The sequence below is a fragment of the Hypomesus nipponensis genome, chromosome 5, assembly GCF_054491055.1.
Source record: "Hypomesus nipponensis isolate SF chromosome 5, ASM5449105v1, whole genome shotgun sequence".
Lineage (NCBI taxonomy): Eukaryota > Metazoa > Chordata > Actinopteri > Osmeriformes > Osmeridae > Hypomesus > Hypomesus nipponensis.
The window spans coordinates 8133447-8146366 of record NC_140365.1 but is presented as its reverse complement, the minus strand read 5'-3'; the positions used below and the strand labels follow the sequence as shown (position 1 = coordinate 8146366).

At 48.0% G+C, this 12920-nt stretch overlaps 3 protein-coding genes across 9 annotated transcripts in view; 1 reads left to right on the top strand and 2 right to left on the bottom strand.

Moving 5' to 3' along the window:
- The window catches only part of specc1 (sperm antigen with calponin homology and coiled-coil domains 1), a 60092-nt gene extending 58369 nt beyond the window's left edge, over positions 1-1723 (bottom strand). For 3 of the 5 annotated variants that reach the window (XR_014755120.1, XM_084697732.1, XM_084697737.1), the window contains exons 1-2: positions 1668-1723; positions 429-471 (exon numbers count right to left, since the gene is read on the bottom strand). The gene's annotated coding sequence lies outside the window, so the exon portion shown is untranslated. The remainder of the gene's footprint in view (positions 1-428; positions 472-1667) is intronic. The other 2 variants (XM_084697733.1, XM_084697735.1) reach the window with 2 other exon arrangements.
- A 544-nt stretch (positions 1724-2267) lies between these two features.
- timm22 (translocase of inner mitochondrial membrane 22 homolog (yeast)) lies at positions 2268-4297 on the top strand. Its single transcript, XM_084698951.1, has 4 exons — positions 2268-2552; positions 2836-3032; positions 3345-3417; positions 3555-4297. The coding sequence occupies exons 1-4, from the start codon at positions 2294-2296 to the stop codon at positions 3629-3631; spliced, it is 606 nt and encodes a 201-aa protein (XP_084555077.1). The 5' UTR covers positions 2268-2293; the 3' UTR covers positions 3632-4297.
- A 1276-nt stretch (positions 4298-5573) lies between these two features.
- The window catches only part of abr (ABR activator of RhoGEF and GTPase), a 95395-nt gene continuing 88048 nt past the window's right edge, over positions 5574-12920 (bottom strand). For all 3 annotated transcript variants that reach the window (XM_084697816.1, XM_084697817.1, XM_084697819.1), the window contains 7 exons: positions 9751-9810; positions 9327-9436; positions 9014-9153; positions 8276-8410; positions 7834-7939; positions 6308-6458; positions 5574-5836 (listed from right to left, as the gene is read on the bottom strand). In XM_084697816.1, the coding sequence (XP_084553942.1) occupies positions 5747-5836; positions 6308-6458; positions 7834-7939; positions 8276-8410; positions 9014-9153; positions 9327-9436; positions 9751-9810 (792 nt within the window). In that variant the 3' untranslated portion in view covers positions 5574-5746. The remainder of the gene's footprint in view (positions 5837-6307; positions 6459-7833; positions 7940-8275; positions 8411-9013; positions 9154-9326; positions 9437-9750; positions 9811-12920) is intronic.

Here is a 12920-nt window from a genome sequence, read left to right as displayed (position 1 = left end):
AAAGTAGAACGATATAGCAGATTCGGCTGTGTGGGAGAGGAAGTTGGGACTGTGTAATGTTTTGGAGGTAGTGAGTATGTCGTGTTAGTCCACTACCTCAGCGGCAGTTTGTCCGATTCGACAGCTGATCGAGACTGCCACAACGACCAAGGGGCCTGCTCTGTCTAGGACAGGGTGTTCTGTCCTCTGCCAAAGACAGAGTTCTAGCTATTTCCATTTCTTGGGTGGTTGGTCATGAGCAAAACAAGGGGTGTAATTACCTACATATAACGTTCACTGTCTGGGAAAGGAGTTTGTGCTTTTTTATTGGCTCTCTTGGTTCTCCTTCTACAGCGCCATCAAAGGAAACTGAGAGTGTAAGAGTGGACGACGGGATTTGTGGACCTTTTTTTGTTTCCTTCAGACAAGTGAAACTAATATGCCCTCACCTTATTTGGCCTTTGTCGCTTTGTCCCTTTTTTCCTCCTTCTTCTGAAAACACAAAAAAAGGGCATGATAAATATGGTCTGACTTCGAAAATATGTTTGGGGGAAGGCAGCCTCAGAACATTCATTCCCTTCAGTCACCCTGACATGAAACAATTGCACACTGTAAAGGAAGACCAAAAATAGCAGCTGCTTATGAGTTTAAGCATCATTTTCAAGCGCTCATTTGACCGTTCCTGAATCCTCTGACTGTGTACTTTATGGGCGGACCCAAGTAATAGAGGAGATGTGGAAGAGCACACAGTAGCTCTGTGTCCCATTGACTGCCATAATGAAGCACTTAAGGATCTGTTAAATAAATAACAACGTATAATGATGACTAGCCTAAACACAACAAAGCTGACTGCCACACCAAGAAGCGCTAATGAGAACAACTGGATGGTAGATCGTGTGAAATGAATGCCGCAATCCACACAAAGTACCAATCATGCCAAGTACCATCTGACCATCTTATCTGAAGTATGCAATTATTATGGAAACAGGATGCTCAGTCTAGTGATGCAATGAAGGTACAATACAACTTTAAGCCTTTGATTACGGCACCTGTTGTCCACTGTCACAGCATATATTTCTTGAGTTACTTTTAACTGAAAAAACTGACGTGACAAGTACTAGTCAAATGTAGCTTGCGTAAAAAATCACAGTGATATATTTTACAATGTAAAAAAACGGTCCTGCGTACTTCACACACGGAGACACCTGGCAGTGGCATGAGCTAATACCGTTCATCATTTAATCATGAGAATCTGTCATGGCTGTGAGACTGCATACAGCCGGTGGTGTAACATAAGCGTTTTGACTTGAAGTCACTCAAGTCTACTGTACGAATACTAGAATACGGCAGCGTTCTTACTGATACGTGAAGTGACATTAAAGACACTGAAGGAATGGTTCACCTAAATAACCAATAGCTTTTTCTAAGCAGTGTATCAATGACAGTCATGACAACCATGAAAACTAAAAGTCAGCTAGCTAGCTGTCAAAAGTACTGTAGGTTACAATAACTGTCAACGGGCATCTGGTCGTCATTTGCTGTCAACCTCACAAAACTCGACATAAATCGACTGCCAAATGGTTCGAATGAAAAACGTTTACGGACATCGTTTGTTATCTATATAGTGTCGGTGTGTACGGCTGGGTAGCAATGCAGAAGAGCAAGAAAATATTTGTTACTCATCTCACCTGTAACGTTGCGTTGCGCTGCTGTTGATGTGATGATGTTCGCGCGTGGACAGAACTGTTCCAGTAGGTGGTGCGAGCGAGTTTGGTGCAGTGTTTATAAAGCACTCTGGGAGATGTAGGTTTATGCATCAACACCGTTTTCTTACTTAATAAGTTTATTTTAATGTATTATTACATTTTTACAAAATTACAAGAATATGTGCTAACGTTTTTCAATAGGTTCAGTGAAAAACCATCTTCCTCACTGCTTTTTCACATCCACATTTCACTGTTTTATAAAGTTGTTCCACCATATTTGTTAATACAAGAATTCCAGTATTTTTAAGTACACGCAACGTATTTCCAATTTAAATATGAAACAACTGTGATTTGACGTCTACAATCATATTGAAGGTCGTCTGCAGAATCGAGTCGTGTCGAATCAGCGAAAGAGTAATAAACTCTATTGCAATACGAAGTAACTCAAAGTAATAAAAGGCAAAATATATATGTGTATAGGCTATATATAAAATATTCATCTTCAACTGATCAACATTTATTTAATTTATCGGCACCTTCTGGATATGTTGAATCTGCGGTTCTTTGTATTTGTGGCATTTACTCAACTCACGCTGTCATTGCACATCATGGCGACGACCGTGGATGGTGGAAGTGCTCCTGTTCCAGGCGCTCAAGGCTCAGCCCCGGCTGATCCGAGTGCCGATAGTGAGCAGTTCCAATACAGTATGCTTCTGGAACACTTAATCGGGGAAAAAAGGCAAATCAAGGACCTAAACCCTACTGTTATGGGAGGACTTCCAACCCCGTTCAAATCCGATGAGGAAAAGATGATACAACGGGGAATGGAGAGCTGTGCTTTCAAGGCAGTCCTGGCGTGTGTTGGAGGTAAAAACAACCTTACAGGATGGCTTGCAAACACAACTATACATAGGCAATGACCTAAAGGCATGTCTGAATCATGCTTTATGCAAATCACCAACCAGAGTAATGTATGTCACGTTAGTTCAACCGTTTTGTGTCAGGCCAGGGTCTGTCCATGTATCTGTGAGAGGCCGGAGAGGGTGGTGGTGGTGTAGTAGACGTCCCTACACTTGATATCGACTGTTTGTACATTCCTCCTTTCTAACAACTTACAACAACATGTTTCTCATTTGTGTATCCTTAACAGGCTTTGTCCTTGGAGGAGCTTTCGGTGTTTTCACTGCAGGCATAGACACCAACGTGGGGTTTGATCCCAAAGACCCAATGAAAACCCCCTCAGCACGAGAGGTCCTCAAAGACATGGGCCAGAGGGGGATGTCATATGCCAAGAACTTTGCGGTTATTGGCGCCATGTTCTCCTGTACAGAGTGCATCATCGAATCAGTAGGTTGCTATAATACATCCCTCTGACATATTGCATCAGTCTGTCCCATTTTGTACATTATTCATCTAATTGGTATCTTAATGTAAGCAACAGGCAGCTCCTTCCACACAATGTATTAGGCCTACATAAGTCATTCCTAATTGGTAGCCTTAATGGCAATAAGATGCTCATGAAGACAGGTGAGGGTCAACGCTGGGCTGTGATCAGTGCCGATTATAGTCTTGTACTGCCCTCTTGTGGCGGGATGTTGTCTTGCTGTTCAATACCCAAGGCATATTCTCAAAATCATTGTGTTGTTTTGACATTTTCAGCACAGGGGTAAAACAGACTGGAAGAATGCAGTGTACAGTGGCTGTGTGACTGGTGGATTGATTGGATCCCGAGGTAGGTTGTACATAGCTTTCATTGTCATTATTGCCTGACATGCAAAGCGGCTTGAGAACCTCGCCAGAGTTTCATACCTATGACAGACTCTTGGAACTAACTAGAGATGTCATCTGTCTTTTCTCTCTGTTTTCCAGCGGGTTTGAAGGCAGGGGTGCTAGGATGTGGAGGCTTTGCGGCCTTTTCTGCTGCAATCGAGTATTATCTTAGATGAACCTCTCGGAGACCACCTGACCTCTGGGGACTATGTCTGAGGACTCACCAAACTCTCCAACCAGATGACAGTACCTCATGGAAACACAAGCTTATGGACATTGCCATGTTGGACTGTCTAATCCGCAGGTCCACCTACACTTGGAAATGGTCAACTCTGGCCAATTGGCTATTGTCATGTTTAGTTTGTCCAGCGCTCACCTACTGAGTGAGTGTCATAATGGGTGGGCTTGTTCACCCATTATATGCCATGCTGGGTTCTCTACCTATTTCTTGATAGTCATGCAAGAAATTGCCAGTCAACCAAGGTCTGCTAAACACAAAAGTAGTATCTACTGATCAAATATGGTGGTGCATATACAGTAGGCTATACATTTCCTTAAAACTGTTGCCCAACAGACACCTGTTTATTGTACAACATTAAAACATGTTACAGTACAGTATTCATGTTCCCCTAAATTCTATAGTAATAAACAATTGTATGTTCACCAGAGAATATTTATTCTGAAAGGAACTCAAGTCTAAAGATAAATCAATGTGCTGTTTATTAATAAACATATATAGTTGTCTTCAGTCTACATACCGTAAAATTGTTTGTTGTTGTTGTGAATGACTGTATGAGGTAAATTGACAAAGTGTAATAATAAAATGAAATCTTTACTATAAACTGTTGCTACCAGTTAAACAGCTTAACACAAAGATTATTGTAATGAAAAATGACGAGAGCAATATTTCAGTACACTTTTATTTATTTTACTAAAAAGAAAAAAAGTTCACATGTACATTTACCCTTGTTAATACAGTATACTCAAGTTCTTCTCAAAGGAAGTAAAATACAACATTTTTTGATTTTCTTTTCATCTTATATTAAAAATATCAAATAGTACTCATCTAACAGTGCGTATTTAAGATATGTAGCAGGCTTGATAGCAGAAAGGTTGGCTTTGTACAGCACTAATGGGAGATTGATGGTCCAGCAGAAAACCAGCAGTGACAACCTACCTTTGTGTTACCCAGCCTGACCTGATTGACAAGTTGAACATGCAATGAGGGCAACTACACAAATCATCCCATAGAATATACTGGTGTCCTAAGACACTCGGAACCGGCTTGCAATGGAATGACAAGAAAAAAAAGCAAATGTTCCATCATTAGTTGAATTTTTACACAACCCTCATCTCAAACACTACAGAATCAACTGTTAGAATTCATACTTTTTTTTAGTTTGTTCCCGTGATCGTTTCAGTACAGCTTGGCCGTGAATGAGAAAATGAGGCTAAAAAACATCACTACCTGAAAACTTCAAATGACTGACTCCTTGGAGCAATTCCCTAGTTGTACTGGACTGTACAGGCACACGTAATATATATATTTATAATAAATAGGGCAAATTTTGGCCAAGACTTACAGAGGGGAGGGCTGTGCTTTCGAGCACACAGAGAAATGCGATGGCTTACTGGTGTCTTCCATCACCTTCATCAACACACACACACACATCTGCTCTGGCGATGTTAAGACATACTCACACATAGCCCTCCTCGGTCACATGCACAAAGCCAGAGGGGAAGAAAAAACAAACAAAATCAAAACAAACAAAACTACTAAACAAATGATATTTATAAAATATGTAAATGCCATATTTCTGGAATGCCTCTGAACAGAGAGGGAGACGAGAGTGGAATAACGGAGCAGGCCTGGGCTCACTGGCTGGAGGGATGGAGGGTGGAGCTTCTCTCCTCCAGAAGGATGGAGGGTGGAGCTTCTCTCCTCCAGAAGGATGGAGGGTGGAGCTTCTCTCCTCCAGAAGGATGGAGGGTGGAGCTTCTCTCCTCCAGGATGGAGGGTGGATCTGGGTGGAGCTCTCCACCCATAAAAACAGGATACAAGACGTGACTGTAAGAGCTGGGGGGGAGGGGGGGGGGGGAGGGGGGGGGGAGGGGGAGGGGATGTGTGTATCCACCCCCCCGATGTGTCTCTCAGTTTCCCTGTTAAACTGGAAGGAGGAGGCGTGAAGGAGGGTGGGGGGTCTGTACAGTTAAAAGGAGCTGGAGGGCGTCCGGGGGTGGTGTGTGTCGAGTCCGTCTGTCTCCCCCCCCCCCCCCCCCCCCATATGGGTTTAAACGTCAGTGGAAAAGTAGAGTGTGTTCCTCTTCAGCTCAGCGAAGGAGATAGGAGGGTGCTGCAGGTAGTACAGCAGCACCTGCACCTGAGAGACACACACACACACACACACACAGATGAGCACACACACAAACCATCACCAGACCACAACACACACACACCATCACCAGGCCACAACACACACACTCAGGAGAAGGCTGGAAGAGCCACTCCAAAACACTCCCCAGTAGACACAATATGGAAGGAAGTCACAGGGCCAACCGACCGCACTAACAAACATCTCCCTGTCTCTCTCCAGTAATGGAGACCTATGACATTCAGCTGGGCGTTCCTGGTGATTGATAGAAGTGATTGTTTATGTGGTCCAGAGTAGCTCACTGGTGCACGGGAAGCTGTTTATCACTCCACATCTGGCAGAGATCCAGGAGAGGGGTTCCCAACAGTATAAATACAGCTGGGAGACCACAGCTTCTCTGATTGGGGTCAAATGGCTACGTGGGAGTATCAGCAGCACACACACACACACACGAAAAAACAAACAAACACACACACTGACCTGTGCCATGACGTCATGTGACCAGATGTCGGAGGCGGTGGTGATGTGTGCCTTGGAGATCTCGGACTCGGAGGGCCTGAGCAGGGTGGGGCCGAACACCGTGCCCAGGTTGTGGAGGGACATCTTGTTGACGGGCTCCTTCTCAGCCACCCTGCAACAGCAGCACACACACAACCAGTTAGAAACACACAATAAGTCTGAAACACACACTCACCATCAGCCACTCACGCAAAACCAGTAACACACACATACACACACACACACATCCACTCCCGCACATATGTCTTTCACTCACACACAATCTAAGAGCATTGTGTTTTCGAGGGATCGCTAACGCTGACAAGATAAAGTAGCAACCTTTGACTGTAGCTGTCACAATCCATTCAGTCCAAGCATTTGTGCCATGACCGTAACTCCCCCAATTGACCAGCAGGTGTCTTCAGCGTGGGTGCTAAGAAGCAGGAGAGCAACAAGGCTCCCACGGAGCAGCAGGGGGCAGTCTTACACCCAGCCCTGCCAGCCTCGGATGGCTCGCCTCCCGATCATGTGACTTTGTGGCGATGAAGCGTATATCCCCGCACTTCCTCTCCTATCAATCCGCTCTCACCGCGAGGATGAACAGACCTCTCCTCCGGAGGAGTAGGAGCAGGGCGATGAGTGACTGGTGTAGACACATCTGGTCTACTGTAAACTCAAACTCGGATCGTTTGGAGAGTCATTCGCTTGACTCTCCCACGGATCCTGAGGGGGGAGAGGGAACCATGCCAAATGAGATCTTTTAAAAGCCTGGAGGGGACTGTCGTTTTTTTCTCTTCATTTTTGATTGCAGATGTAAATAGAGTGCGGTCAGACCAGAAACACTGGTGCTGCTGACAGATGCCCAGACGTGGCTGACAGGACTGTCAGGCTGGGCCTGGTCAGTGGTTCCACTCAGGCCAGACCGACCTCGACCGTGCCCCTCGGTCTGGAGGCACTTTTACGGGCGACCCGCGTGACGTCCTGCGGTGTGCTTTCTACACTGTCTGGTCCAAACCGGGCACACGGTTTGGCCCTCGACCACCGTCGCAACTCAAAACAAGGCGGTGGAAATATTTGATTGCCGTGTTCCTGAATGAGTCCAAGTCTGGCTCCCTAACTTACAGTCTAACCACAGGGGGCTGACCTGAAACTCAGGCCCAGACCAGTCCAGACCGCTGGACCGGTTAGCGCTGGTTGCTAAACGCTAGCAGAGCCCTGGAGACCTCAGCCCCCTGATGTCCTTTCCCTCTGCCCCCCCCCCCCCCCCCCCCGCACCTCCTCCTCCTCCCCTCTCCTACTGGGCCTGCCACTGGTGGCGGCAGCGGAGCGTAACGTGAGCTCCTCCAGACCGTAGTGTAAGAGGACGTTTTTTTTGGAACTTCTCGCACGCAAACGCGACCCTGGTCGACAGCTCAACTGTACCCTACTCAGAACCATTTAGTGTACGGCTGAGTGTCCAGAGTTTGACACTTTGGTGGTGGTTTGCGTGTGTGTGTGTGTGTGTGTACCTCTTGAGATGCTCCAGCAGGCTGAGGAAGGTGATGAGGTTGGGGTCAGGGAGAGACCGCAGCAGGTGCATCATACAGTTCTCCTTGGCTGCAGGGTCAGACAGAGCTGGAGAGGGAGACAGAGAGACATAGAGAGAGAGACAGAAAGAGAAAGACATATAGAGAGACAGAAAGAGAGAGACATATAGAGAGAGAGAGAGAGAGAGAGAGAGAAAGAGAGAGAGAAAGAGAGAGAGAGAGAGAGAGAGAGAGAGAGAGAGAGAGAGAGAGAGAGAGAGAGAGAGAGAGAAAGAGAGAGAGAGAGAGAGCAGAGAACAGAAGAAGAAAGCAAAAACATAATATGAACCATCTTAATCCCTTCTAGAACGACGCAATCCCACATCTGGTCTTGATTCTAGAAGTTCCAGAGTTGGTGCCTGGGCGGAGGAGGTGGAGGTCCTACCTATTCCCTCCATGAAGGCTGGGTACAGACGGTCTGTGAGCAGGGGCTCTGGAAGCTCCCGGAAGTAGAGCTTCAGAGTCCCTGCGATGGCGTTGATGTCCATGTCACTTAACATCACCAGGATGTCTTTGGTATCTGGGGGGGGGGGGGGAAGAGAGAGAGAGAGAGAGAGAGAGAGAGAGAGAGAGAGAGAGAGAGAGAGAGAGAGAGAGAGAGAGAGAGAGAGAGAGAGAGAGAGAGTAAGTGAGCAAAAAAAGTGATTTGGAGAGGGAGAGTGTGGTGGGAAGGAAAAACAAAAAAGAAAACAAACATATGCTTCAGAGAACATCGACAACATAGGAACGACAACCGCAGCATTCCCTGAGCCTTCTGGCTGCAGAGATGACAGAACTGTGTTGTTGAACCCAGAGAACAGCCAGGGATCTCAGTGAGACATGAATGCAGGGTGATCTTAGGGAGTTGGGCGGGCCTTGGTTGGGGAGGGGCGGTGGGTGGCTGTGTTTGGAGACTCCGAGTGCAGACAGCTGACAGCTGCAGCTCCACAACCATCCAGCACTGCCCTTTCCCACACACTGCGCCCCCCCCCCCCCCACACACACACACACACACACACACACACACACACACAAGATGGAAATCGAGGCCAGTTCAAATAGGGAGGAATAGCTCATGTGAGGTTTTGAGTGTGTGTTGTAATACGCGGGTGTGGTTCTGGGGGTGGTGCTCTCTGTCCCTTACTGGTGTCGAACGCAGCCTTGAGGGCCTGGATGTCGGTGGCCACCCCCGAGATGCGGTAGATCCCCACCTCGTCGATCCCCCTCTTCTCCACCTCCTCAATGCACTGGCGGACGATGTAAGGCACCTTGGAGCGCTCGCGCCTGCCGGCGGAAGGGAGAGGGGGGGACAGGGGGGAGGGGGACAGGGGGGGGGGACACAGGGAGGGCAGAGGAAACACTCATGAAGACTGTCGGTCCTGTCCATTCATCACCCAGAACTGTGTCCACGGTGAGCGGTCTGACTTGACAGTGGGGAGTTTTGGGGGCAGGCTTACTTTGTCACCACGCTGATTTTGACTCCAAACACCCCGCTCTGCTTTTTGGAGGGCGTTCTCTTCAGGCTCAGGTCGCGGCTGGTGAACTTCATGGAGAACTCCACTTTGATCTGAGGAGCGACGAGTCACAGTCAACACGCAGCTTGAGCAACATGTTGTCAGATTTAGTGCAGCTGGAACAGCACAATGTTAGCCCCCGAGGACTGTTCTCCTCTAATGTCCAGAAGTGTGAATGGTTATGGTGTTGTTGCTGTGGATGTGTCATGCAGCTGTTTGGAAACACTAGCTGGTCTGCAATTACAGAGCTGGCCAACCTCTTCAAGATAATGGAGCACTGCCCAGCACACCATAACAAGATAGTAACCGCTTGTAACTTCCATGAATGGAATCTGAAGGGAATCCAGTGATTTTTGTGTTCTCTTACCCCATTCATCTCTATGACGTCCATGTGCCAGTTCTTTGACTGCACTGTCTGGGGGTCCAACTGAAAGATACAAAAGAGACAGAGTTTTGAGTTTTTATAGTCTCTCCACGCTCGATTTGATGGCAGAGAGCATGTACATAGTTCGGTAGTGGACCTAAATGAAGAATCAAATGCCGTGCATGAGCACACTCCTATGGACCCTCACAGACGAGACGCCCCAAAACCCAGTGGATCAAAGGCACCCCTGAAGAACTGCTTTTGGTTTCTTGACTTCCTGTCTCGCCGGCCTTCTCCATCGCTCTGACCCGGCCCCGTGCCTTCCCAGGGTTCAGTGCACTACAGGAAGCGGTGCGTTCATCAGGACACAAACATCTCCCTGACACCTGGCCCGCACGTCTGCAGGCCTGCACCGCCGAGAGCCCCATCCTCTTTAATGCACCGCCAACAGAATCCGGGCCGCGCTCACGTTCTTCTGACCCAAGACCCCTCGACGTGGTTCCGAGGGCTATTTTCTACCCCTACGTGAAGAAAAAAATAAAAAAAGACCCCAGTTTTCCATTAGCCCTCCCCCGGTGGAAATTCCCAGACAGGATTGTCTATATTTAAAAAACTTGAAAATCCCTGGGAACAGCAGAAGAGGTTTCTTTTTTTTGTTCCAGCATTTTTTTCTCTCCCGCTTATTCAATTTCCGGGGGGGGGGGGGGGACATCTGATAAAGTGAAATGTGCTTTGCCCCCTGTGTGGAAGGAGCAGAAGTGCACTGTGGGTAATGTCCCCCCCCAACCTCCTCTCTCTCTCTGCGGGTGTGTGTGTATGTTTGTGTGTGTGTGTGTGTGTGTGTAGACTGTGTACATCGCGAGGCTGAGTGGACCCTCTGTGCTGAAGGAAGCCTGAGGCCTGTGTGTCTGTCTCTAACCTAATGATTGGGATTATCTGCATTAAAACTCACAAAAGCTCCCCTTTCACACATAATGAAACAAGCCATTGAAAAGCGGCTGCGGGGCAGACGCACGGACCCTATCAAATACACCTCCTTTCACTCGGCCTAACAAGAATCACATTGAAGGAGATGGACATAAATCACCCCGCGCAACCAGACAAGGCTTCTTCAATGAAAGCCACACATTGAGAACAAGAATTCACGTAGCCTAAACAGCGTAAGCGAGGATACACAACATTCATTTCATGGCGTTAAGCTCGTGGGAGATCTGCTTCATCCTGTAGGCTTTAGCTGGTGGGCTTCTGGGCCCGGGGTTTGGGTGTCTCTGCTGAAACGCTTGCGAAGCAGAGAGGCAGGGCAGAGTGCTGTACAGGACAGCCGTACTTTTCCCCAGTTACCCCTTGGCCGTCTCTGAGGGAAGCGGTCCACTGTCTCTCTCACAGTCTGTACCCTGCTCACAGAGCCGGGACCGCACTTCCCATGATGCCCTGGGACAATAGCTCGGTCATATGAAAGATCGGCAGCCACAGGCGAGAGGCTTCTTGCCTGTCTGAGAGTGACTCTCGTCCCTGGACTGTCTGCTTAGCTTAGACATGAAACACACACACACACAGGAGCCACTCTGACTAGCTCAGACCTTCTACATTAGTAGGCTAATGCATTTTATAGGCTGATTCAGCAGCTCTCACTGTCTCACATAATTACATTGTTATATCATTACTAACTGCCTTGATTATTTGCTTGCCTTGAAAGCACATAATAGTTTATTGCTAGGCAAGCGCAAGGCCAGCACACTTCCCTTATCGTAACAGTAGACCAGAGCCCTTACACATTCCTAGGGGGTATAATTAATGACCTAATAAAAACCTCATTTATGCATCAGTTGCTTGGACTCCAATTACTTTTAAAGCTCACTTTTCCCCATCAGGGTGTAGGTTGGAGACGAGGTAGTGGTAGATCAGGGGCGCTGGCGCCTTGCTTAGGTTCTGGCAAGAACCGAGCTGGGCCAGGAACCAACTCACTCACACACACACACACACACACACACACACTGCCGAGACCTCATGTGGAACCCCCCTCCTTTTCCACCTTTCCCCTCTTCCCCTAATATGGACTATAAAATGACCCCCCCCCCCCTCTCTCTCTCTCTCTCTCTCTCTCTCTCTCTCTCTCTCTCTCTCTCTCTCTCTCTCTCTCTCTCTCTCTCTCTCTCTCTCTCTCTCTCTCTCTCTCTCTCTCTCTCTCTCTCTCTCTCTCTCTCTCTCTCTCTCTCTCTCTCTCTCTCTCTCTCTCTCTCTCTCTCTCTCTCTCTCTCTCTCTCTCTCTCTCTCTCTCTCTCTCTCTCTCTCTCTCTCTCTCTCTCTCTCTCTCTCTCTCTCTCTCTCTCTCTCTCTCTCTCTTTGTCAATTAAACTCTACACACTCCTCCACAGACAGCATTAAAAATGAATGGAGTCAAATTAGGTTGTAAAAATAGCCGATTCCCTTTAAGGCAGCGGGACGCACTCGCTGACCCTGTGAGTGCTGCCTCGTTCCCCCCTCTCCTCCTCAGCTCTGTGATTAAAACCTCCAGGACGAACCTGCCTCCCTCCCCCACCCACCCACCCCTCTCCCCCTCTCCCCTCTCCCCCTCTCCCCCTCTCCCCCTCTCCTTGGGAAATGAGCAGCATTAGAGGAGGCCGCAGGCTGCATATCCAGAGGGTTACATATGGAGCTGGGAGACTCATGGCATGAATGTGTTCCGCAGTGTATATAGCATCCTACTGAGGGCCGGGAGGGCCGCAGGAGATGAGCCGGGATGAGGAGAGCGGCTTTGAAGTCGGGAGACGGAATGATCTCTGGAATGGAAAGGGACTTGGGGGCGTGCCCGGTTGGCAGGGAAACAAAGGAGAGGGTGGGGGAGAGGGGAATGAGAGATTGTTTGTTGACTGACAGGTGAAGGGGCCAACCGGAAGGGAGGAGAAAGGCAGGTAAACCGAACAGGGATTGGAGGACTTGAGGAGTTATGGTGGAAGCCTTTTTGTCTGTCCAAGTGGATGAATCACGGAGCTCATTTTACTCTCTTCAGAGAATACTTGCGCACATGTGTGTGTGTGTGTGTGAGAGAGAGAGAGATTGTCTGTATGTGTGTTGAAAGAAAAAAGAAAGAAAGAAAGCGGCCTGCCGGATATAAGAATATCCTAAACTGAGATGGTTCCAATAAGGAACTCATCCCATCTCAAAGCCTCTGC